Genomic DNA, 26,407 nt, shown 5'->3' on the forward strand with positions numbered 1-26,407 from the left:
TTCTATTAGATTTCCTAATTAATTACTGCATCTACATTGCAGCCTGCTGCAGTTCCAGCACGAGGACCTACAGATCTGCCTGCATCTCATAGCTCAGCAAACTTTCACTGTTCAGATCATATATTTCTTTTGTTTCATCCTTCCTGCCAAAATAGGCAATTTGACAATTTTCCCCTATGACACACCATTTGCCCACCCACTTAACCCAAACTATAATCTTTTTGTACACCCGAGGGACAGAAATTAGAATTAATGTTTACAAGTCCAGTGACCCTTTTCTGAACCTGAAACATTGACTCTGATTTCCCTCCACAGATGCTACCAGACATGCGGAGATTTTCCAACAGTTTCTATTTTGCAACATCTGCAGTTCTTTAGTTTTTCACATCTTTTTGTAGACAACATTTGTCCTATTTGCAATCTCATTTCCTACCTATGTTTGTGTGGTCAACAAATACAACAACCATACCTTGTGTCTCTTCATCCAAATCATTTTAATAAATTCTAAACAATTAAAAAGGTATTATCACTAATCCCTATGGCATCCTAAAAAAGACCCATCTGTGCCTACTCCCTTTCAAAGTTCTACACTGTACTCACGTTTAATGTGCAACTAACTAAGCACCATGTGCTCTATGGTTACAAGTCCTAAATGTGGCGCAAAAAGTACTGAACATGGGAAGTGTTTAGTTCGCATTGTTCAACTCCTGAAAGAGTATTTAATATGTAAAACAATGGCAGAGGTTAAAATGTGGAATTACTATTTTGCACAATATCATACGAAATTACAGGTTCCTGATTTAACACAGTCCTGCCAGAGTAATTATCAGTTCCACCAGTGATTGACAAGATATGTATCAAGAACAAAATATCTCATTCAGCCCAAAAGGCAGATCCATTTCTAACAATTTGTCTTGTGATATTGTATAGTTATATTATGCACTATCTGGGCGAACCAAACACAGTGCAACACTCCTTCAATATAGTGCTCAACAATATTTTCAGGTTGTATACTCAATTCCTGAAGCAGATTCCCAACTTTCTGATGAAGTTGAAAATCCTACCACGTAACTAAATTATAACCAAGTCCTTTACTGTAACCGAACAGCATTATATTGCCTCAATATCAGAGAAATGATGCATCTTCTTTACTGCTAATACACACATTTAGAAATGCAGCAATTTTTAAAAAATTAAATAGCTAATTAAAAACTTCAACAAAATTGGTCTTTAAGAGCATTGCTACTGAACATCTCCGCATTTTTTTTCCACATTCTTCGAACATCAAGTGCTTAAATTCCCCAACACCCATTCTGCAACCTACCTTGCGTCTCTTCATCCACTTCAGTTTAATAAATTCTAAACAACTAAGGTACTAGCACCAATTCCCGTGACACACTGTGAAAGAGCCATCTATGCCTAGTCTACTTTGAAGTTCTACAATGAACTCCTCACATTCTCTGTGCAACAAAACAAGCACCCCATGTGGCCTATAGTTACCTATATAGGTAAGAAGTACCAAATGCAACAAAAATAAAAACACTGAACAAGGGAAATGCTTAGCTCACCTTGATCAGTTACTGGAACATTGAACAGTTACACATTAACAAAGTGACTAAAATAAATCAAAATTGGACTAAATATTTAATAAACAAGTTCAGAGGATAGTTTTCAAATATACAGCATATCTCAATATCAACCTGCATTCTTCAATTCTACTATTGTAAATTTATTAGTTGTAATCAGTAAAAGTATGAGTTACGCTTTGTCAAATTACAAACATTTTTTCTAGACAATAAGTGTCTTGAGAAAAAGGCAGCACCACAGCTAAGAACACGTTGCCAGTCTTTCACGAAAAAGCTTTACTTTGCGTAAGTTCACTACCTGAAATCTCCTTTGTTATTCATCACCATCTCAGGTGGGCAGTACTTTGCCGAGCTTTCCAAGACAATCACATCAACCTGTTTAGTTCTGTTTCCCCGTTTGGTTTGGACATGGCATTCCCAACTTCCAGTGGAACTCATTTGGACATTTGAGATAGTTAGAGTACTGCATTTAGAAATAGTGCATTACCACTCAACAGAAACATAGGAATGCATACAGAGTTAGTACAAAATTTCACTTTGAAAAACAGAATGCTTCATCTTGTTAGCAGCTGCATCCATAGCTGCAAGATGTACCCACTACAAGCATTCAACAAACATGAACACAATTTTGGAATGGTTTAATGCTTAGCACAATTACTCAGTAATAAAAGGCATTTTTCTAAATTTGAAACTCACTAAAATTTGAAAAAAAACCTTTGAAGCAATGCAAAATTTGTAAGCAGCTTAACCTTCTGAGTGCAAAATATACATATTGTTGAAAATCTAGTATTATGCGTTAAATGTTGAAAAAAGAACAAGTTTAACTAAAAGTGAATTCCTCACAGTTTAACGGGCATTAAATTTAAAAGACATTTTCTTGATGTGAAATTATAAAGTAAAATTATATCGTCCATATTTCTAACATCTGCTTTTGAGAAAATATCAGGAGATTTATGGAATAGTACAAAGACTGCATTAAGTATGCAAATACCAGTGTCATATGTCATTAAACATCCTGAAATAAAAAGCTGGATGGAGCAACAGAAAGACAATTAAAAGTAAACTTAAAAGTAAACACTAAACTAAACTGACTTTCGTTTATGAAAAGGATACAATGCTTTACAGTGTTTCAAATGTAGGAAATAATATACATTTATACTATATTGACCATAATTATGGAAGGATTTGTTCCAACTCTGAATGCTGAAGTTGCAAATTATGTTGTTATTACCTCGCAATAAAAGAACAATTATGTAGTACATTTTTTTCAACAAAGATTCCTTGGGACTCATCAGTTTCCACTAGTTTTCCATCCTGATACCAGTGCACTTGCATGTCCTGGTCAACATTAGAAACCGCACATTGAAAAGGGAGACTGTCACCCTCAAACACCACCTGTCGATGGGAAGGGGTCAGCTGAAAGGATGGCAGCTCAAGAGGAACATCTGCAATGAAAAAGATTTGTTGAAATTAAATTCATTTCATAAGTATAAACAACAGTTAGCTGACAGTCTATTGTAAGGATACATTCATATTAAAAAAAAGAAACAAACATCACAAACAGTGTTTTCCATTTCCCGATCTGCAGGTTGGAGTCGGGTCACTAAGATACCATAGCTGACCTTCCTGATGCCTTTCTATATAGCTCTGGTGTCACCTTCAAATGCTGCAACTGAACTTGACGGGATAAGTTTAGGAGAGAGCGAGGGCTGGAGCCTGGCAGCTCACCCTTTCTCGGCTTCAGATTAGTGAGGGTAAAACGTATCTCCCATTTTCTACATTGGGAACCCCACAACATATGTTCACTCCTGGCTGCTCCTTACGCTTATCTGATCCTGGGCTCCAGAACTTAGAATTCAGGGGATCCTTTGTAGTTTCAGTCCTGGCTATTGTCGATTCTGTCATTGCTGGGACTACAAAGCTGATGACTGTGGTCTTAGGTGGGTCTGCTGCCTGAGTAACGAGAGGTCTCTCGTCCAGGTAATTAATACTTCCTGGCAATGTGTAATAGTTGCAGGTCTGCTGTGATCGGTAGGGGTAAGCATGCCTGGCAGAATGTGGATGCTGGGACAGTCAGTATATTTAAGGAGGAAACTAATATGTTTTTAATTAGTAATGAGTTGAAGGGTTATGGAGAGAAGGCAGGAAAATTCAAGATGAGATCAGCCACAAGCAGGCTCTAAGGGCGGAACTGCCTGTTCCAACTCCTAGTTCTTATGTTCTGTAGAGAAGGAAATAAAGTTAATGTTTCAAGTCCAAGAGTCTCTCCAAAGATGATGCCAAACCTATGGAGTTTCTCTAGCACTCAGTTTTAAATTGGGCTTTGCAGAGATCTCATTCGTGACTGCTGTTCTAAGAAAATTGCTTAACTATTTCTTTTTAAACTTAGTTTCAGAAATGTAATTGGTCCCATTTCTTGCGCAACATAATTAATCTCCCAACAGATTATAGCACGACAGCGTTTGCTTTATCGGATATACTATTACCAGCTCTAAAGGCTAGCGTCCAATAGCGCATGCAGGTGCAACAGGCAGTGAAGAAGGCAAATGGGATGTTGGCCTTCGTAGTGAGAGGACTTGAGTACAGGAGCAGAAACATCTTACTGCAAACGTACAGGGCTTTGGTGACAGCACACCTGGAATACTGTCCCAACCGGAAACATTTACTTTCCTGCTACTCTGATGCTGCCTAGAATACTTTGTGCAGTTTTGGTCTCTTTATCTGAGGAAGGATATTCTGGCTATGCAGGCATTGCAACAAAAGTTTACCTGACTGATTCCTGGAGTGGCAGAACTGACTTATGAAGAGAGAATGGATTGGTTAGGACTATACCCAGAAGAGTTTAGCAGAATGAGGAGGGATCTCATAGAAACCTGAAACAATACTAACAGGAATAGACAGAGTAAATGCAGGAAGGGTGCTCCTGATGGCCAGGAAGTTCAGAACCAGGGACCTCAGCCTCAGGATATAAGGTAAGCCATTAAGGATTGAGATAAAGAGAAATGTCTTCAGCCAGACAGTGGTGAACCTGTGGAATTCTCTGCCACAGTAGTTGAGGCCAAAACATAAGAATATTTTCTAGAAGGCATTAGATATTGTTCTTCGAGGTTAAAGAGTTCAAAGATTACAGGGAGAAAATGGGAACACTGTACTGAGCTGGGTGGTCAGTCATGAACACAGCGAATGGTGAGCAGGCTTGAAGAACCAAATGGTCTACACTTGCTCCAATTTCTCTGTTTCTATGGTGGATGGCCAATGACCCCAAAGCTTTGGCATTTTGTTTGCATCCATCACTTCCTTTGGTATTGATTTCAGCTTTTTGTATCTTAGGGCATGGAGAATTGGGTCTTTACAAATGAGGGAGAAGATTATGTGTACTCTTGAGACACGGGAAATCTTTAAACACCTGGATATTTTTGGAGGGAAAACAGCAAGAGATGACAGGGGTAGAAAGAAGAATAGAAGGCACAAGAAATGGCCAGATCAGATGTTACATGTCATGGCTTGAATACACAGTGCAATGACCAACAGTCTGCCAATTTCTGCCTGGATGATTGGAATTCTTTTGGACATTTGGTGTAGCTCATATTATAACTGTTAATGCGGAACACAGTTGGGAAAGGCCTGAAATCCCAATTTTTGAAAGGAATTTAAATCCTTTTGAATCTTTTCCTTTTAATTATATTGTTCTACTGGTAATGCTAAGACTACAACGAATGTGAAGTCAATCTAAAATTCTTACCACAAGAAAGAAGTTCTTTTTTAACACTTGTTATAAGCTGACCATACAGAGACTTTGGGAAGGCACATTTAGTTTCTCGTACAGTTATGTTTTTAGTCTTTATCCACTGAATCATCCAACGTAAGTTGCAATCACACAGAAGATAATCAGTCTGAAATTCTCTGACAACAAAAGGAAAACAAAAGTGCATTGTTTCCAAATAACTTTGCTTTGCCAAGATTGTTCTCTCAAAAAAACTATAGTCGTAACAAAATCCAGAGATCAAGGTGATCAAAAAGGCATTTAAAACATGTTTGATGAACCCACAACTGTGACGGAAATCAATTTTAAGTTTTCTAACAGTATTTATAATAATATTTTCCAATTCATCGTCTGAAACTGGCAGCTTTAGTGATTTTGTGAAAATCAAATAAAGCCAACAAAATGTATTTTTGTTATGCATATAAGTTGAAGATATTCAAACAAAAGACATAAAACCACTCTTTAAAATTCATTTAACTCATCTAGGTTGTGTGACAATGTCAGAATTCAAGAAAGTAAACGTTAGAGGGAGCCTTTTACATCACCGAAAATTTTAATAACATCACGATACTGGATCTTGCTAATATATACAACCTTTGCTATACTACCTGCATGATTTGGCAGTCAGTGAGTTATGTTGGCTTTTATTAACTAAAATAGCCAATAGGAGTGGGATTTCAGGGAGTGCCAAACATAAGTAGGGATGGAGGTTCTGAGGGGTGAAAGTCCTATGCAGGTTACCACTCTGGCCACTTTATATAAAAAAAAGAGAGCTCCGGATTTCCGAGAAGAAATTCCAACCAAGGCTCCTTCAGAAATGAGGAGACTTACTTCCACTCTCTCGGCGCAGAACCATCAGAGAAGGGAAAATCATACCATCTTTTCACAGTAGTCAGTTCCCAATTTATGGGGGAGGTGATAGCCTAATGGTACTATTGCTGGGCTGTTAATCCAGGGATCCAGATATTGTTCTAGGGACCTGGGCCTGAATCCCGCCATGGCAGTTGGTGGAATGTGAATTCATTAAAAAATATCTGGAATTAAGAGTCTATGATAACCGTGAATTCATTGCCGATTGTTGGAAAAACCTATCTACTTCACTAATGTCCTTTAGGGAAGGAAACTGTCATCTTACCTGGTCTATCCTAAATGTGACTCTAGACCCACAGCAATGTGGCTGACTCTAAACCATCCTCTGGGCAATTAGGGATGGGCACTAAATGCTGCCTAACCAGCAATGCCCTCATCCAACGTACGAATAAAGAAAAAGAAAATCCCGAAAAGGAGACACCTTACAGCAGCTGTCAAATGGTAAATCCATAGGATAACTCTTATGTTGGAGTGCTGAGAGGATAGGGTGCTAGACGTGTAGCAGGCAGGGTGCCAGCAATGCAGGACGGCAGCTCGGTAGGAGGCCAGAGTTACAGGCAAGTGATGCACTTGTTAGGGTACGGTTCTGGTGAATGGAAAAAAGTTGGGTCCAATTGAGGGAGTTCTTTGGGTAGGGCCAGATCCGGGTCCGGTCACAGGGCTTTTCAGGTCGGCAGGGGCGTTTGTCAGCTCTGGCAGCAGGTGGGGGTGGGGAGAAGCGAGATGTCAGGTCAGGGTCTATTGGGTGTAAATGAACTGGGGATTTGCAAAGTAAATGTGGAATTGGTTTAGTACATAATCTATGTATTTAATAGTCTAACTTTACCAGGGTAAATATTTAACAAAATTTCATCTGAACCTTCTTAAGTCTCAGATTTAAATGGAAACTTTCACAGGGTTCCAGCTGCAAGTTCAAATTCTTGAGCAGTTCCTTCTACAGTGGGAATTCTGCACGGGTCCCGGACGCAAATCTCATCTGAAGAATAATTGTCTGGCTGTAGAAAAATCTGGTTCAAAATGCTCTGTACTTGAAAGTAAATTTTTGCAATCACACCCAGACTATCTTTGTATAACCTCAACTGACTAACTGAAAAACAGAAATATAGAACTAGTTTGCCTGCCTGCTTTCTGAATTATAATTCTGTGTGACACAGAGGTTAAGGCTAGTGATATTGATAATGTGTAAAAGAAAAACTATTAACATATTCCAGCACAAAACTAAAAACATCGGCTTTGAAAGTAATTTTTTTGCCAATTAACAGTTCTTTCACCGCACACATCCTAAAGTGAATAATTAACAAGTTCACTCTTACAGCTTCCCTGTTAAGTGCATCTTCGCATTGATAAATACAAAGGAAATACATTATTTTGACCATCCAATATGACTTTATTAGGAGGCCACAAACAAATAACATTAAAGCATAATGGTGCTAATAATTATTAGCTATTCTTCTAATAAGATTACAGAGATACTGTATCAGGAGAACCTACACAGAAATTCTACCACCTGGCCTAAATTACTGTTTGTCAATAAAGGATATTTAATGTGTTTTTGATGAAAATGTAGTTAGCCTTTCCTTGCTTTGTGGAGCAAGTGAATGAACACAATATATTAAGTATCTCTCATTATTTATTAACTTTATACATGGACTGTAAAAAAAATCATAATTGATCACATTAAATCCAACACTTCAGCGCAGCCTCTTGAAATGCAAAATCAATACATAGATTAGCATGTAGAGACGGTTTTGAGTAAAAATGTTACAAGTAGAAAAAATGTCAGTACAACTGTCACAAAGTGAGAACACAGCCAAAAATTAAATAAATTTAGCATATCACTTACATGTATTTCAGTGACAAAAGGTTTTCAAATGTCCTTTGTGCCAATGTGGAAAACAGGTTTCCTGAAAGATTTCTGAGAAAAAAAGGGAAATCTGTTTTTGGAAAACTTGTGCTACTTCATTCACTGTTGTTTACAATTTATATTAACGATCTGAACAGTGAAATAAAAAAAAAATGGAGGTATTGGAGAGAGTGCACAACACATTTACAAGGATAATAGAACTGTAAAGAAAAGATTAGCAACCTAGATGTGTTTTTTTTCCTCTCAAGAGAAACTGAATGGATGCATTTTTGGAAGCATTTAAAACATCTCAACAGAAGTGGGTGGATATTTAGCAAACATTGCCCAAGAGCCAATTTTGGAAATTTCATGGCAGGTTTCTCCCCACGAGTGCCAGCAATTTTTTCATGCAATTCTCTACTGCTCACCTCATTATACACCATGCCTCTCTGGTACCACTTTTACCAAATTGTGCACTCACTAGTGGCAAAGCACTGCCAAGACATTCTGTGCTCTCCTACCTCCATGTCATATTTAAAGCCCAACTGTGCACCACATTAGTCAATGCCAACCAGTAATAGCCCTTCAAAGTACATGTAATTGGAGGGAAATGTAAAAGAACAGCTTCTGAGAACACACTGGTTACACGTGTGATATTTCATTTCCAATCAAAGCTCACACATTCGTAAAGTTACTGTGATTCTCCATTAGTACCTACATTGTTAACTACAAAAGTAGCTGCAGCAAAAAGAATCAAGACAAATTTGGAGCCCATCCTTATGCGTGCATTTCATGTTTGAACCCCAATGGAGTGCCATTCTTTCCCTAATGCCCAGCACAGCTTAACATTCTGTCATTGTTCAGTTGTGACTGTGCTCCACCCCCGACTGACTTGGAATGACAGCTCTGACAATGATTGACCACACTCCTGGCTGATTTCTGTGCAGCTCTCTGGCTCACTTACAACTAAGCTCCTGTCAGGTCACATGGCCCCTACAGGATTAACCTTGACACTCTCCCCAGACTGAAATGTTGGCGAACAGCTGACTACTCTGAGTGTCCAAATGACTGTGCCTAAGCCCCTGTATGGATATCAGATGATGCTCTTGACTTACTGTGTTGATACACCCTGACGACAACAGTTCATTTAACGTGACGTCCACTTAGACTTTCAGACACGACACTTGGTTGAGGTACATTGTGTGTTTGCCACACAAGCTTCTAGCACATTGTAAATGTTGATACTGATGTAGCACAATGCTGTCAAGCATCTTGCCCATTCCCTTTGACTGAACACTGTTGGCAACAAGGAAAAGTTACCCAGCTTTGCTTCCGCATTAGAGTCAAGGCAAAAAAGAGGTATGTGAGCCTGTAAGTTTTGAATGATGTGGCAATGCCCAAACAGAAAGACAAGGTCGGGATGCTGTGAGCATCCAAGTCAGTACAAAATGAGTGAGAATTAAGAGGGCAAGCAAGTTGGGAGTCCCAAGGTACGCTTATGAAATGCAGCCTGGCTGCATCATTTCAATGTACGGTGTCTGCACTCCAAAACGCAGCACCGAAGTGAAAGCTTTATTCAAAGTGAGTTGGAAATGTGCTATGATGAGAGACTGGTGTCAACCTCTGTGGACAGGGTGGAGGGTGTGCAGTTGGTCGCTATGCATGAAGTGCACGGTACATAGAACATAGAACAGTACAGCACAGTACAGACCCTTCGGCGCACAATGTTGTGCCGACCTATTATCCTACTCAGATCGATCTACCCTACATTTTACCATCCTCCATGTGCCTATCCAGAGTCGCTTAAACGTCTCTAAAGTATCTGACTCCACTACCACTGCCGACAGCACATTCCATACTCACATCATTCTCAAGGTGTTGGGGACTGCTGGTCGAGGAACCAGTGGTGAACTGGAGCCAGGTACTCACTCTGATTTTCATGTCAGAAATTGTCACCACTCAGTTTCTGCCACATGGGAGAGTAGCAGACAGCATAAAAATGAGGCAAGAACTGGTAATAAAAGGTTAATACAAGTAAATGGCCCTTTCGTTGTTCACTAGCGAGATTCTGATCTCACTATTCCAACTTAGTGTGCCAAATTGCACTTGTTTTCTTGAAGTTGAGAATTTCATTTCTCCAATCTTGCCATGTTTGGTAAACTAACATTCCAATACTCTCATCATTCAGGGGCTTTGAAAATTCAGCCCCGTTCTTCCCGTTGTGGCAGAACTGCAAAACCAGAGGATGTGAATTTAAGATCATCATCAAGAAAGTAAACAGAAAATTCAGATGGAACTTCTTTTACAGTACAGAAAAATATGGAATTCCCTACTACAGGAATAGTTGACTTTTGTAAAATAGATAAATTTAAGAGGATGCTTGAGAAGCACATGAGGGGAAAAAGAAAAAGAAGGTTAGGCTAATAGCATTTGGTAAGGTTGTCACGAGTCAAGTATAAGAATGGTTGGGATGAATGGCCTCTTTTTGTGGAGTATTTTCTAAGAAGCACTACATAATTAGACAAAATACATGGAATGACGAGATAAAAAAACATCAAATTAAATACTGTTTTAAAGAGAAAAGCTAAATTGACTTAACTGATCACTTACAATCGGATAAGATTTGGGATGCCTCTGAATATTTCGCCATTTAGACAGCTTATCCTGTTGTTAGATAAATCCCTGTAACAGAAAAGATGTCATGTTATATCAGTTACTAGATAGAGTAGGTGAATCTTGTTTCATTTTCCTAGACTGTGTAATTTGTGAAATCAAACATCCATATATCATCATCTTTTCCTCTGTTGGATACTCTTCTCCCGGCGAAGACAACTTCACTGCAATCCAGGTGCTCAGAGGCATTCAGGATCATCTTAATTTGGAATATGATCAGATTTTATGCTGTTACTGTGTGATTATTTTTCAACCTTTTTCGGTGAAGCAACCAAGATTCAGGACCCAGAGGAACTGAATCTGTATCAGACCAGTCTCCAACCACCATAAAAAGGGTGAAAAACAATTGATTAGTATAGTCTTCACAACTGTTACTATTCGCATTTATGTACCCAATAACCACCAATTTCAGTCAGAGCCCTCTCTCAATTGAGTTATTGGATTCAAGCCCTGCTCCAGAATCTGAGCACCTGAGAGAATGCTTGCATTGTTAAGAGTTCCACTTTAACCTGAGTTTGATCCATTTGCCCAGTTGGATTTATTGCGTGAGCGACGTTCATTTTTTAAACTTACACTTGCTGCAAAAAAAAAAGACACTAACTGGTCAGTCAGGTAACTTGGTCTTTGCAAAAACCTTGCTAGGTACAACTTGGCCTGTGAAAAAGAATACAAATAAGAAATAGCAACTAATGAAGGCAACACAATAATGTGTTTAGTAATTACAGTGGAGGGAGAAAGACAGCAATGTTAGTTAACTGGATGAGTAAGGATGTTTGTGGAAAAATTTTTTTTTTGTTTTTCCCCCCTCCTTGGTTGACTCTGATCTTCCTTGGTTGATTTTAATTTGCTGGAATCAGCACATATTGTCAGTCTTATCACAACAGCAATGGTTGGGCCATTGTGAATTTCTAAGCATTTTACCACTACCAGGGTCTGCCTACTTCAGATTGTTGGTCACTTGTTTCACTTAAATCAGGTTCGTATGCCAGTTCCGGCTGGTTCTTTCGGTTAGTACTGGTTGTAGCACTCTGCAAAAAAGTTTCACCGATGACATGGCTGACATTGCAAGTTAAATTTTAAGTTTTTCTGTGGTGTCCACAAGAGACACAGAACTTCTCTGCCCTCTACAATGTAATTGGGCCACTGCCACATATTGCACTTTCAACACTGGCCCCAGCCCAAGCGATGTTCTAGGCAAACAAACCACCTACTTTTGTGATTTAAGATAACAAAGTGTGGAGCTGGATGAACACAGCAGGCCAAGCAGCATCTCAGGAGCACAAAAGCTGGCGTTTCGGGCCTAGACCCTTCATCAGAGAGGGGGATGGGGAGAGGGAACTGGAATAAACAGGGAGAGAGGGGGAGGCGGACCGAAGATGGAGAGAAGATTGGTAGAGAGGAGAGTATAGGTGAGGCGGTAGGGAGGGGATAGGTCAGTCCAGGGAAGACGGACAGGTCAAGGAGGCGGGATGAGGTGGTAGGTAGGAAATGGAGGTGCGGCTTGAGGTGGGAGGAAGGGATGGGTGAGAGGAAGAACAGGTTAGGGAAACAGAGACAGGCTGGGCTGGTTTTGGGGTGCAGTGAGGGGAGGGGTGGAGCTGGGCTGGTTTTGTGATGCAGTGGGGGAAGGGGAGATTTTGAAGCTGGTGAAGTCCACATTGATACCATTGGGCTGCACGGTTCCCAAGCGGAATAGGAGTTGCTGTTCTTGCAACCTTCGGGTGGCATCATTGTGGCACTGCAGGAGGCCCATGATGGACATGTCGTCCGAGGAATGGGAGGGGGATTTAAAATGGTTCGCGACTGGGAGGTGCAGTTGTTTGTTGCGAACTGATCAGAGGTGTTCTGCAAAGCGGTCCCCAAGCCTCCGCTTGGTTTCCCCAATGTAGGAAGCCACACCGGGTACAATGGATACAATATACCACATTGGCAGATGTGCAGTTGAACATCTGCTTGATATGGAAAATCATCTTGGGGCCTGGGATAGGGGTGAGGGAGGTGGTGTGGGGACAAGTGTAGCACTTCCTGCGGTTGCAGGGAAAGGTGCCGGGTGTGGTGGGGTTGGAGGGGAATGTGTAGCGGACAAGGGAGTCGCGGAGAGAGTTGTCTCTCCGGAAGGCAGACAGGGGTGGGGATGGAAAAATGGCTTGGGTGGTGGGGTCAGATTGTAGATGGCGGAAGTGTCGGAGGATGATGCGTTGTATGTTGGTGGGGTGGTATGTGAGAACGAGGGGAATCCTCTGGGGGCAATTGTGGCGGGGGTGGGGTGTGAGGAATGTGTTGCGAGAAATGCGGGAGACGCAGTCAAGGGCATTCTCGACCACTGCGGGGGGAAAGTTGCGGTCCTGGAAGAACATGGACCTCTGGGATGTGCGGGATTGGCATGCCTCATCCTGGGAGCAGATGCGGCGGAGGCGCAGAAATTGGGAATAGGGGATGGAATTTTTGCTTTTGCGATTTGACAGCTGGTTCCATGTAAATGAGGGATGGGTGGGTTGTCAGCACATTGTACAGACTCACTGCCCAGAGGTTAACTCGTCTCATTCTGCATACCTAACATCTGTTGCTTTATTCATTTCACTATACCCATATTTTCATAAATCTTGACATGTTAATTCACAAGGTTTGTTTCTTTTAATCTTTCTCTCTTTTCTATGTATCCCTCATTACGTTTTATCTCCGCTGAAGTCTCATTCTGTGCACTTGTCACACACTACAATCAGTTATTTTTTGTAGAAAGACCTTGCAAAGAGACCTGAAGGCAGACCTGAGACTATAGAATTTCTGACAACCCTTCTTTTCATCTGTATTCTCATATGTCATTTGGAGGATTTCAGTTTCTACAGTAAATTAAGATCAAATAATGCCCTAAGAGTTGCCATCACTACTGCTGGCTACATGTCCTGATTGTAGCTTCTGGAGTCTGAAGAAAATGTCTTAAATCCTGATGTAGAACTTTTGTCAAGTGTGTTATGGAACAGCTGTGAGGAGGTTCACAGTATGAAATTACTTAAATGTATGCAGCATTCAGTCTCTCACATTAAGCTGCTGCAACATGTGCACAAAGGGAAACAATGCTCTGGCATCTAAGCCAACATTAGAATTTGGAGTTTGGACCATAGAAACAAACTCATACCTAGGAACGATATGCAGATACGGGAAAGTTTGATTATTGGCCCATACATTCATACAGCCACATAGTCATTGCAGCAGTGCAGATTGGAGTTGTATGCAAGATATCTCAAATTAGGCCATCCCATGGAAATTTCCAGGCAATTGAAAAGTCTGCTGGGCAATCTCCTTGTCTTTGGAGACCTCCAAAGATTTGCATGAATTTTGAGAATTCAGAGGGTTCTGATTTACTTATACTCAACTGCTACTGAGGAAAGGTTAGAGGAATTGGAAACAAAATTGGCTTGAAGGTACGAGACAGAGGGTGAAGGTAGAGGCCTGTTTTTTGAACTGAAGGCCTGTGACCAGCAGTGGGCCGCAAGGATCAGAGCTGGGCCCACTGATTTTTGTCATTTATGTAAATGATTTGTATGTGAAAGTAGGAGGTAAGGTTAGTAAGTTTGCAGATGACACCAAAATTGATGGTGTAGTGGACAGTGAAGAAGATTATTTCAGAGTACAACAGGACTTTGATCGTACGAACCAATGAGCCGAGAAGTGCCAGAATTTAATTTAATTTAGATAAATGCAAGATGTTACATTTTGATAAGGCCATCCAGGACAGGACTTATACAGTTAAATGGTAGGCCCCCAGGGAGTGTTGCTGAACAAAGAGATCTGGGGTGCATCTATACTGTTCCTAGAAAGTGGAGTCACAGGTAGACAAAGTGGCGAAGAAGGCATTTGGCTCGCTTGCCTTCATTGGTCAATGCATTGAGTATAGGAGTTAGGATGTCATGATACAGCTGTACAGGACATCAGAGAGGCCACTTTTAGAATAATGTAGTAAATTCTGGTCTCCCTGCTATAGGAAAATTCTTCTTAAATTTGAAAGGTTCAGAAAATATTTCCAAGGATGTTGCTGGGAATAGAAGGTTTGAGCTACAGGGAGAGGCTGAATAGGCTGGAGCATTTTTCTCCCAGTGTGTCGGAGGCTGAGGTGTGACCTTATCTGTAGAACAGAATGCATAGGATCCCCAGAGTGTGGAAACAGACCACTTGGCTTAACAAGTCCACACCGACTCTCCGAATGGCATCCCAACCAGACTCAACCCCCTACTGTGGCTAATCCACCAAACTAATGCACCCCTGGATCCTATTAGCGTGGTCAATCCACCGAAACTGCTCATCTTTGGACCGTGGGAGGAAACCAGTGCACCAGGTGGAAACCCACGCAGACATGGTGAGAACGTGCAAACTCCACACAGATAGTTACCCGAGGCTGGAATTGAACCAGAGTCCCTGTGAGACAGCAGTGCTAACCACTGAGCCATCATACTGCCCTCAGTGGAGGTTTATAAAATCATAAGGGGGTGTGGATAGGGCTACTGGCCTATATCTTCTTCCTAAAGGAAGCGAGTCCAAAGCTACAGGGCACAGGTTTGAGGTAAGAAAAGAAATTTTTAAAAAGGAACCTGACGGGCAACTTCTTCACACAGAAGATGGTGCGTGTACGGAACGAGAGGTGGCAGAGGCAGGTACAAATAAAATATTTAAGGAAGAAGCATCGAGATGAAGACTTGAATAGGAAAGGTTTAGAGGTGTATAGACCAAATGCTGGCAAATGGGATGAGGTCAGATTGGGATGTTTGGTGAGCACTTTGGGCTGAAAGGTCTGTTTTCAAGCGGTGTAACTCTATGATTATAATCCTACTAACTCCTGGGTAACTGCAAGCCAAAACCTCAACACACCCACCCCTCCCCCACAACAAATTCAGACCCTAACACCCTCTGGACCTAACAACCTTATTTTCAAACCCGATATCCTTACCAACTCCATTGGACCAGTCACACCGCACCCACTCATTCCTAACTCCCCTTACCCTGGATTCAATCAAACCCTGCTAGACTGGACATCAACCCTAACCGAATCCCAACCTACCCTAAGCATGCATGCTCCTCATTCACCTGGTACTCTACCCCTCACCAATCCGCTGCCTACCACCACCATCGCCATCACTTCTCTCTATAACAGCATTCCTGATAATTGTTTCTCTTCTATGCAGACTGCGCAGAGGTCCATGTGTGGCAGTGACTTCCTGAACCGGAAGTTAATTGTGAACAGCATCAGCTCACCAATCGCCATGTGCGAATCCTTGGAGCAGCTGCACAGCTTACAAAGACTATCACCACCCCACCACCCCACACATACATTGAAAGTACAAGGGTAGCTACTTAAAGATTTCAAAGTGCTTCTGGATGTTTAACTTTTGAATGCAACAGTTAATGCTGCAAAAGGCATGTGTTTTAACATTAACAATGATCTCCATTGCCTGGTTTCAGGCTTCTTGAGCAAACTCATGACAGAAGACCCTTATCCAAAAAGCAATAGTACAGAAGTAATTTAAAGGCAATTTAGAAGGTATTTTTAAAAATCTGATTAGTGTCAGAAATTGGGTTTTTGGCTCTGTTCGGTATTCATGGAACATTTTAAAAAATCATAAATTAGATTTATGGCCGTTGTGCAGATGCAGTTGCTAAGAGTCTTAATAAAAGTAGCGGCGTCATAGGCATTGAACTAAAAAACTTGCACATTTATAGATCAGGTTTAAATGCTAACATTTGGCAATAGTATATAAACTTAAGATGCATTACAGAGATTTTATAATCAACCTATTTACAGAGGTTGTTACACATGTGTGGAGCTGCGACTTGAACTCGGGCCTTCTGATAGAGAGGTAGGGCACAGTGCTACAAGATGCATTGTATTTTAGGTCTGTTTGAAATCCTAAATGAGATTAACTGAAATGTTGGATTGAACGTTCAACTTTACAGGAGTTTGTTAAATGAGCAATAAGAGATTGGTTAACCATTATAAACCTGTTCTTGGACATTTCAACCAACTCAGGTAAAGAGAAATGAAAATCAGATGGGTTTGTAAAATGAACCACAAATGATCTAAATAAAGGTGATAGTTCCAAAGATTGAAAATATTCAAACAGCACTTATCTCTTCAAAATATGAAATAGAGAAACCATAATCATTTTAATTTGATTTTGATATGTTTCTGTTCCAGTTCTGTAAGCTTCCACTGACTGGTTGATTTGTTTTTGTTACAGTGCCTTACCAGGGGATGTCCAACCTGATGAATGTTTTGTTTAAAAGACTAGAAACCACAATCAGCCACTGATGTATTAGATATATGTACATCAATACTCACAGTCTTTTCAATGCAGGAAGTCCCCAGAAAGCACCAGGTTCTATGTTACTGATAAGATTGTTCTTTATGTCTCTGCAACAAAGTAACAGCAAGTATTAATTGTAATACTTCATATTCGACTTAGTTGGAGTACAATGCTTACTTCTGTGAATGACCCAGTACTAAGGATAGCTGCTACATCCAAAGTATCAGTAACAGCATTAGGAGTCTTGTGGTGCAACGGTTGTATCCATTTGCCCGAGTCAAAAAGCCCAGGTTCAGGTCCTACCTGAAGCGTGTCATAACACATTATGAGACTGATCAAAAAGAACTCAATAAAAACATTTTTTTATCTGTTATGACCAAGATTGGAAGAGTGCACTCTCTTTTTCTAGTCCCGCGACTCAACCAGTCACAACATAAATGTTTTATCCAGTTCCCAATATAGCCAATTGAATGTTTCTTCTATCTTGGACTTGAAATAAAAAGATACATCACTATGTTCCTTCTAATAAAAACAAAGTTATTGATTTATTATAAAACAATACATTCAATGATGACGCAAAACTGGTTAACACATTTAAATTCTTACATTCCAAGCCAAATGTTTCCGGCAAGTCACACAACGCGCACACAAACAATCATAAATAAGAAAAAGATGGATTCTTCTCTATTGAGATTCATTTATTTGGAGGAGTGGGTGCAGGAGGTAAACACCTTTAGCTAACAAGTCTCAGTATGTGATGGCAGAAAAACATAGGGTATGGAATGTTCAAATGGCAGCCTGTCTGACACTCTGGAAAACAAAGGCAGATATTATCAAACAGAAGCAGATATCTCCAGGATATTAGCCAATGCAGCTTGCTGAGTAAACACAGGATCAAGGATTCTTCTGGACATTTTGCAGGAGAACAATCGAGGTTCAGAATGGAACAGGGCTCCAAATACAACAACGGATCCACAACAAGGGTTTTATTTCCAAGTCCGCATGCGCGGAGAGATGTGCAAGGAAGCTCTTTTCTTTTTAATTGCTGGCCAGCAATTAAAAAGTCTAAACAACCCCCAAAGCAAAAGCTGCGAATTAACAGTGATAAACCCGGGCAGGGAACTTGCAAGAAACGTGCAGTTATTCTGAGACATGTGCCTTTCAAGTACAGCTTACAAACAACAGGTCTGACTGTCCTTTCAATAACTACTTTGAAAAAATATATAGTACTCCACATTTGTTGAAATTCAAGTCCACAAAACTATTAAAATTGAAGGGAACATAACATATAACAACTAACTTTCTAACAGCAGAGAACTTGCATGGAATATACACATCAATAAATAGAAATGATTCACTCAGGATTTCTATTACTATCAAGAACAATGGTTAAATTAAAATCATGATTACTATAGCCAAACACAATGGTTCAATACTTCTGATTTCCACACCAGGTCAGGTAAACATTCCCTTCCCTACAATGTTGTGGGCCTGATTTTTGGTGGAGGATGCTGCAGAAGTCTTGGCCCAGAAGAATCCTCACAGAGAACACACAAACCTAAGTAAAAGGTAAGCACCCGATTTATGGTATCCCCTGCCATATTCCTGCAAGTAACGTTTAAAGATTCAAAGTCAGTTCGAGAATCTGAAAGGCTATGAAGGGATGGCAAATATAGTAGACAGATGGATGAGGGTGCAGGTGGGTCATGGTGGAGGTTGCCTGCTATGGCTTTGCTGGATCCCAGCACTGGAACCGACAGTGGGCTGACAGTAGTACAGTTACCCAGGGATTAGAACTAGCTTTAATCTAACTTCCCATCGTAACTATGCAAGTAAATGAGTAAGAAACCTGAAAATCTATTGGCGGAATCTTATAGGAGCCCAAGTAACATGGACTATGGCAAGAAGTTCAGCCAGAGCTCTCACAACAATCAGGGGAAATTTACTCTATGCTTTATGTACTTGCCAAGTGGCAAGTTAAGTTTCTCACTATGGGCAGAATGAAGATGATCATTTGGGGCTGGGGGAGGGGCCCATAAGTTGTTAAACTGCTGATTAAACACCATCACCTACCTCATCAATACCAAGTATCCGGTCTTACAAAACATGCCAAACAAGATAGACATCAAGAATTCTCCACGTGGAAGTCAGAGAAACTTCAGCTCACCATTGGCTATGACCAGCCTCCATATTGCTTTGATAATAAAATGTGAGGCTGGATGAACACAGCAGGCCAAGCAGCATCTCAGGAGCACAAAAGCTGACGTTTCGGGCCTAGACCCTTCATCAGAGAGGGGGATGGGGGGAGGGAACTGGAATAAATAGGGAGAGAGGGGGAGGCGGACCGAAGATGGAGAGTAAAGAAGATAGGTGGAGAAAGTGTAGGTAGGGAGGTAGGGAGGGGATAGGTCAGTCCAGGGAAGACGGACAGGTCAAGGAGGTGGGATGAGGTTAGTAGGTAGCGGGGGGTGCGGCTTGGGGTGGGAGGAAGGGATGGGTGAGAGGAAGAACCGGTTAGGGAGGCAGAGACAGGTTGGACTGGTTTTGGGATGCAGTGGGTGGGGGGGAAGAGCTGGGCTGGTTGTGTGGTGCAGTGGGGGGAGGGGACGAACTGGGCTGGTTGAGGGATGCAGTAGGGGAAGGGGAGATTTTGAAACTGGTGAAGTCCACATTGATGCCATATGGCTGCAGGGTTCCCAGGCGGAATATGAGTTGCTGTTCCTGCAACCTTCGGGTGGTATCATTGTGGCAGTGCAGGAGGCCCATGATGGACATGTCATCAAGAGAATGGGAGGGGGAGTGGAAATGGTTTGCGACTGGGAGGTGCAGTTGTTTCTTGCGAACTGAGCGGAGGTGTTCTGCAAAGCGGTCCCCAAGCCTCCGCTTGGTTTCCCCAATGTAGAGGAAGCCGCACCGGGTACAGTGGATGCAGTATACCACATTGGCAGATGTGCAGGTGAACCTCTGCTTGATGTGGAATGTCATCTTGGGGCCTGGGATGGGGGTGAGGGAGGAGGTGTGGGGACAAGTGTAGCATTTCCTGCGGTTGCAGGGGAAGGTGCCGGGTGTGGTGGGGTTGGAGGGCAGTGTGGAGCGAACAAGGGAGTCACGGAGAGAGTGGTCTCTCCGGAAAGCAGACAGGGGAGGGGATGGAAAAATGTCTTGGGTGGTGGGGTCGGATTGTAAATGGCGGAAGTGTCGGAGGATGATGCGTTGTATCCGGAGGTTGGTAGGGTGGTGTGTGAGAACGAGGGGGATCCTCTTGGGGCGGTTGTGGCGGGGGCAGGGTGTGAGGGATGTGTCGCGGGAAATGCGGGAGACGCGGTCAAGGGCGTTCTCGATCACTGTGGGGGGAAAGTTGCGGTCCTTAAAGAACTTGGACATCTGGGATGTGCGGGAGTGGAATGTCTTGTCGTGGGAGCAGATGCGGCGGAGGCGGAGGAATTGGGAATAGGGGATGGAATTTTTGCAACAGTCCCTCTTCCGCACCTACACAGGCCCCAAACCCCACCTCTTCCTCCGGTACATTGATGACTGTATCGGCGCCGCCTCTTGCTCCCCAGAGGAGCTCGAACAGTTCATCCACTTCACCAACACCTTCCACCCCAACCTTCAGTTTTCCTGGGCCATCTCCAGCACATCCCTCACCTTCCTGGACCTCTCAGTCTCCATCTCAGGCAACCAGCTTGTAACTGATGTCCATTTCAAGCCCACCGACTCCCACAGCTACCTAGAATACACCTCCTCCCACCCACCCTCCTGCAAAAATTCCATCCCCTATTCCCAATTCCTCCGCCTCCGCCGCATCTGCTCCCACGACAAGACATTCCACTCCCGCACATCCCAGATGTCCAAGTTCTTTAAGGACCCCAACTTTCCCCCCACGGTGATCGAGAACGCCCTTGACCGCGTCTCCCGCATTTCCCGCGACACATCCCTCACACCCCGCACCCGCCACAACCGCCCCAAGAGGATCCCCCTCGTTCTCACACACCACCCTACCAACCTCCAGATACAACGCATCATCCTCCGACACTTCCGCCATTTACAATCCGACCCCACCACCCAAGACATTTTTCCATCCCCTCCCCTGTCTGCTTTCCGGAGAGACCACTCTCTCCGTGACTCCCTTGTTCGCTCCACACTGCCCTCCAACCCCACCACACCCGGCACCTTCCCCTGCAACCGCAGGAAATGCTACACTTGTCCCCACACCTCCTCCCTCACCCCCATCCCAGGCCCCAAGATGACATTCCACATCAAGCAGCGGTTCACCTGCACATCTGCCAATGTGGTATACTGCATCCACTGTACCCGGTGCGGCTTCCTCTACATTGGGGAAACCAAGCGGAGGCTTGGGGACCGCTTTGCAGAACACCTCCGCTCAGTTCGCAAAAAACAACTGCACCTCCCAGTCGCAAACCATTTCCACTCCCCCTCCCATTCTCTTGATGACATGTCCATCATGGGCCTCCTGCACTGCCACAATGATACCACCCGAAGGTTGCAGGAACAGCAACTCATATTCCGCCTGGGAACCCTGCAGCCATATGGCATCAATGTGGACTTCACCAGTTTCAAAATCTCCCCTTCCCCTACTGCATCCCTCAACCAGCCCAGTTCGTCCCCTCCCCCCACTGCACCACACAACCAGCCCAGCTCTTCCCCCCCACCCACTGCATCCCAAAACCAGTCCAACCTGTCTCTGCCTCCCTAACCGGTTCTTCCTCTCACCCATCCCTTCCTCCCACCCCAAGCCGCACCCCCCGCTACCTACTAACCTCATCCCACCTCCTTGACCTGTCCGTCTTCCCTGGACTGACCTATCCCCTCCCTACCTCCCCACCTACACTTTCTCCACCTATCTTCTTTACTCTCCATCTTCGGTCCGCCTCCCCCTCTCTCCCTATTTATTCCAGTTCCCTCCCCCCATCCCCCTCTCTGATGAAGGGTCTAGGCCCGAAACGTCAGCTTTTGTGCTCCTGAGATGCTGCTTGGCCTGCTGTGTTCATCCAGCCTCACATTTTATTATCTTGGAATCTCCAGCATCTGCAGTTCCCATTATCTCTCTCTCCATATTGCTTTGGCCATTTTAGCAACTCAGGATACAATCCATGGGCATCAGCCACATGCACCCATTATGTACAGACAATGGCATCCAATATATGTCAACCCATGACCATCATGGCACCTCTCTGATCTACTTGCAAGCTGCTTTGGAAGCAAAAACTTCACTGCAGGGTATAAAGAAAACCAGGGTTGGAAGGCTGCTGCAAGGACACTTAGAGACAGGTACCCAGTGCACATATTGAGAGAAAAACTTGGAAATATTTCACCTTCCTTCACTGTCACTGAGTCAACATTCTGGAACTTTCTTCAGTTCTCAGGCAGCTCTTCATCAACTTCTTAAGGGAAATTCGAAATGGCCATAATGTTCATGTGATATCCATTTTCCATGAATAACTAGAAAAGTGACAGAACTGATTTTTCTCTACCCCTCTCGATGGACACTGTTTGTCATTTGTGTCAACCTTGACTCATTGTTGACTAATTAAGATTGAGTAACTTGGTAGAAATTAGACTTGGAACTTCTCTGGGCTAAAAGTTCAGCAATCCACATTTCTTTCATGGGGCAAATATGTTCAAAGCATTTCACAAATAAGAAAAGTTTGGACATTTGGTTGGAAGTTGGCAACAAGTGGGCACTTTGGGACAACGTCTGCTGGAAACATTTCTCAAATGCATGGTTGGATTCCTGAAGGCTTTGCCACTGAGGGAATGAGTAGACGGGGAAAATCGAGTAATAATTCTGCACAAAAGATCTGATGGCAAGAGCTAAGCATTATACTGGCAAGGTGGAATTTTACAAAGCGATCTAGAGAACAGCCACAAAAGTAATTTTATATTAATCCCAGAGTTTTGACATCAAAACAATGGGAAACAAACATCCAGTGATTATCACCAAGGATAAGGGGGAGAATTGAGCAGAAGTTAGTATACAATTAGATGAAAGGCACTCGTGTGGTGTGTGATGAGATGTTAGAATTCTACAGCATTAACACGGAACAAAAGCAGAAGTTGCTGGAAAAGCTCAGCAGCTCTGGCAGCATCTGTGAAGAAAGATCAGAGTTAACATCTCTGGTCTGGTGACCATTCCTCAGAACTGCATGACATGTGAGTCAACAATGTCTCTTTCTGACCCTTTCTCAACCCATTTAACACTAGAACAACCTTATGCTCATCGCTGTAGAGTACGAAAGTCAGCATTTCTGCTTATTACATGCAAAGAAACTATATCCAGCATTTAAAAAATTGCCAGTTGTTGGTTAATTGTATTTGAATAGCAGAAGAGTATCACAATGTTTCAAGTGCATTCAGTTCTACATTTATTTTCCTTCAGAAATTTGAATGCATTCTTTGGGTGGCTGGTTTCAGCTATCAAAGTACGGAAGTGTACAAGAAAACTTGGCTGACACCCCAACAAGCATTGCAGCTTTAAAAGGGGAAAAGGGAAAAAGAAAGTTCTCAGAAACAAATTACACGGTCTCAAATTCATATTCTTCCGCTTTCAATTAAATGCATTTGCTAAAAATGTCATTTTACACATATTAATCGAAGAACTGATCTACTTTTAATTGTTATGAACCTCATTATAAGGCAAGCAATGAGGACTTACTATGAAACTTATCTTGAGACAGGGTAATGTTGAGGTGTAGCCACAAATAACCGCATTCAGTGGAGTAATTAAGTCCACATTGCAATGATCCAGCAACAGATGCAGTTATAATTTCCAAGTTGAGTTGCCGTACAGGTTAGAAAGAGGCATTCTTCCTTTGTCCCATAATGCACGTGCCCCTCCCTCAGAGATCTTGAAATTCAGAGGTGATAGTAAGAGAAACCTTGAGGAGTTGTTGTAATGCATTTTGAGATGGTACACACACTGTGGTGTGGGAGTACATATGGTGTGGGAATAAATATCTGCAGTTGTGAATGAGGCAACACTCAAGCAGGCTACTTTATCCTGTGCGGTGTCAAGCCACTGGAATGTTGTTCCTGGTCCAAAGGGGAAGAAAGTATTACCATATCTGCTTCTGTGGAATGAGTCAGGTCAAATAAATCAACCGTCAGTTGTGAAATTTTCAGGAGGCAATGATCATGATACACTATAATGTTTAATAAAAACCAAAAGAACTGCGGAGTTAAGTTCTGAGGATGAATCACTCAACCCAGAACATCAACTCTGATTTCTTTCACAATTGCTGCCAGACCTGCTGAGCTTTTACAGCAATTTCTGTCTTTGTGTATGATGTTTAAGTTGGCTATGGAAAAGGAAAATGAGAAATACAGGGTATTAAAAATTATTTAAAAAATTAAATTGAAGTAGGACCAAATTCTATCACCACCCGAGAACAGATGTGGTCCACATACACTGGAATCAAGCATTGTCGGGCAAAACTGAAACAGAGAAATGAGCTGCCTCCGAAGAGTTCGGGTTCAGTGATGTACACCTCATATGATGGGAAGAAGGTAGGGCAATCAACTCCCAAAGCTCCCTAAAGGATGAGGAAAGAAAGCTGACACAGCAAAATGTCATGTGGATAATAGAGTTAAAAATCACACGAAATACAAAAGGTTTGGGAAGTGAAAATTAAGTAAGAAACAAAGAGAGATTGTGAGAAGTCACTGGAAACTAAGATAAAAGGGAATCCACACATTTCTTTGCAAGTCAGTTGTAAGTGGGGTCAACTGGGAACCAAATAGGGAAGTCATTCATAGGGACGGAAGGCTTGGCTGAGTCACTGAATGAATACCAGTCTTGACCAAGGAAGAAAATGTTGCTCAATTTTTCGTGAATCCGTGCATTAATAGGGTTTAGAAAGGCTAGTTGTACTTAAAGTTGATACTGTCACATAGATGGGAATGATTCATCTATGTGCACTAGAAAATGGTGGAAATTGTGAAGGCTCTGCTCAGAACCGTCCAAACCTTCTCCGACACAGGGATGATACCAGAGGACTGGAGAATTGAAAATAATACACCTCTGCTGAATAAAGGGTATAACTAAAGGTCTCTATTAATTCTCCGTGGAGGGAACGTTTTTAAAAGCAGTAATTCAGGACAAATTAACTGCTGCTTAGAATGTGAACTAATTAAGGAAAGTCAGCATGTATTTTTTCATAAATAAATCATACTTAATTAACTTGCATGAGTAGTTTGAATACCACAAAAAACAGAATTATCTGCAAAGTTAGTGTCTTTGAAATAAAAGGAATAGTGGGAGATTGGATAAGAAATTTGCTGAATGAGAGGAATCAAACAGTAGCAGTAAATAATTGTTTATGATACTGAAAGAAAATGTGCTTCCTCAGAAGTCAGTATTAGGAAACCTCTTTATCCTGACATAGATTAATGATTAATACTTTGGTGTACAGGACACAATTTTAAAACTTGTGCAGGAAAGAAACGAAGCATTGTTAACTGTGAGGAGGACAATGATGGACTTTGGGAGGGCAGACAAATGTATAGAACGCATAAACAACAGATGAAATTCAATGTGTAGAAATGTAAATTGATTCATTTTGAGTGGAGTTCTAGAACAGGCACAACAAACAAAGAGTACAATTCTAAAGAACTTCCAAAAGTAAAGACACCTGGATGGAAATGTACACAAATCACTAGGGGTGGCAGGGCAAGTTGAAAAGTAGTTCATAAATCATTTGGGATCCTTGGTGTTATAAACAGACAGAGAAACTGCAAAAGCAAGTTGGTTCTGATAAGCCTGTATAAAACACTGGTTCAACCTCAACTGGAGTGTCATATCCAGTTCTGCAAAGGATGCGAAAGGGATTGAAAAGTGGGTGCAGAAAAGATTTATGAGAATGTTCCAGCGATAAAAAAACTTCAGTTGCATGATTTGATTTCAGAAGTTGGGACTGTATTCCTTGTAAGAGGGAAACTTGGGAGAAGATTTGATTGAAGGGTTCAAAATCAAGAGGGATTTTTATGAGTAGATAGAGAGGGCCTCTTGTCTTTAGCAGAAATATCAAAAACCATAGGACACTGAGTGACAAAAGAGGCAATGATTACACTGAGAAAATCTTTTGGTAAAACATAGTGAATAGTTAGGATCTAGAATGCTTGCCCAACAGCATAATGCAAATGATTCAACAAGCGCCATCAAATGAAGTTTGGACAGTTACCAGACAGAAAAAGAAAAAATTCTGGGTAAGGGGTGAGGGAATCTTAGTGAAAGATCCTTTTTGCTAAGAATGAATATAGGACATTAGAATATCACATTCAATGTAAGGGGAGAAATGTGGATCCAGAAATAACTATTTGAAACTATTTGAAATTACCCTTAAACTTAAATAAAACA

The 26,407-nt window shown here is 42.0% G+C and overlaps 1 protein-coding gene across 2 annotated transcripts in view; it reads right to left on the reverse strand.

Moving 5' to 3' along the window:
• adgra3 (adhesion G protein-coupled receptor A3) overlaps positions 1 to 26,407 on the reverse strand; it is a 158,343-nt gene that overhangs the window by 60,763 nt on the left and 71,173 nt on the right. For both annotated transcript variants that reach the window (XM_048544047.2, XM_048544038.2), the window contains exons 4-9: positions 17,067 to 17,138; positions 10,673 to 10,744; positions 8,063 to 8,134; positions 5,329 to 5,489; positions 2,818 to 3,031; positions 1,885 to 2,049 (exon numbers count right to left, since the gene is read on the reverse strand). In XM_048544047.2, coding sequence (XP_048400004.1) covers positions 1,885 to 2,049; positions 2,818 to 3,031; positions 5,329 to 5,489; positions 8,063 to 8,134; positions 10,673 to 10,744; positions 17,067 to 17,138 — 756 coding nt within the window. The remainder of the gene's footprint in view (positions 1 to 1,884; positions 2,050 to 2,817; positions 3,032 to 5,328; positions 5,490 to 8,062; positions 8,135 to 10,672; positions 10,745 to 17,066; positions 17,139 to 26,407) is intronic.

The sequence above is a fragment of the Stegostoma tigrinum genome, chromosome 1, assembly GCF_030684315.1.
Source record: "Stegostoma tigrinum isolate sSteTig4 chromosome 1, sSteTig4.hap1, whole genome shotgun sequence".
NCBI lineage: Eukaryota > Metazoa > Chordata > Chondrichthyes > Orectolobiformes > Stegostomatidae > Stegostoma > Stegostoma tigrinum.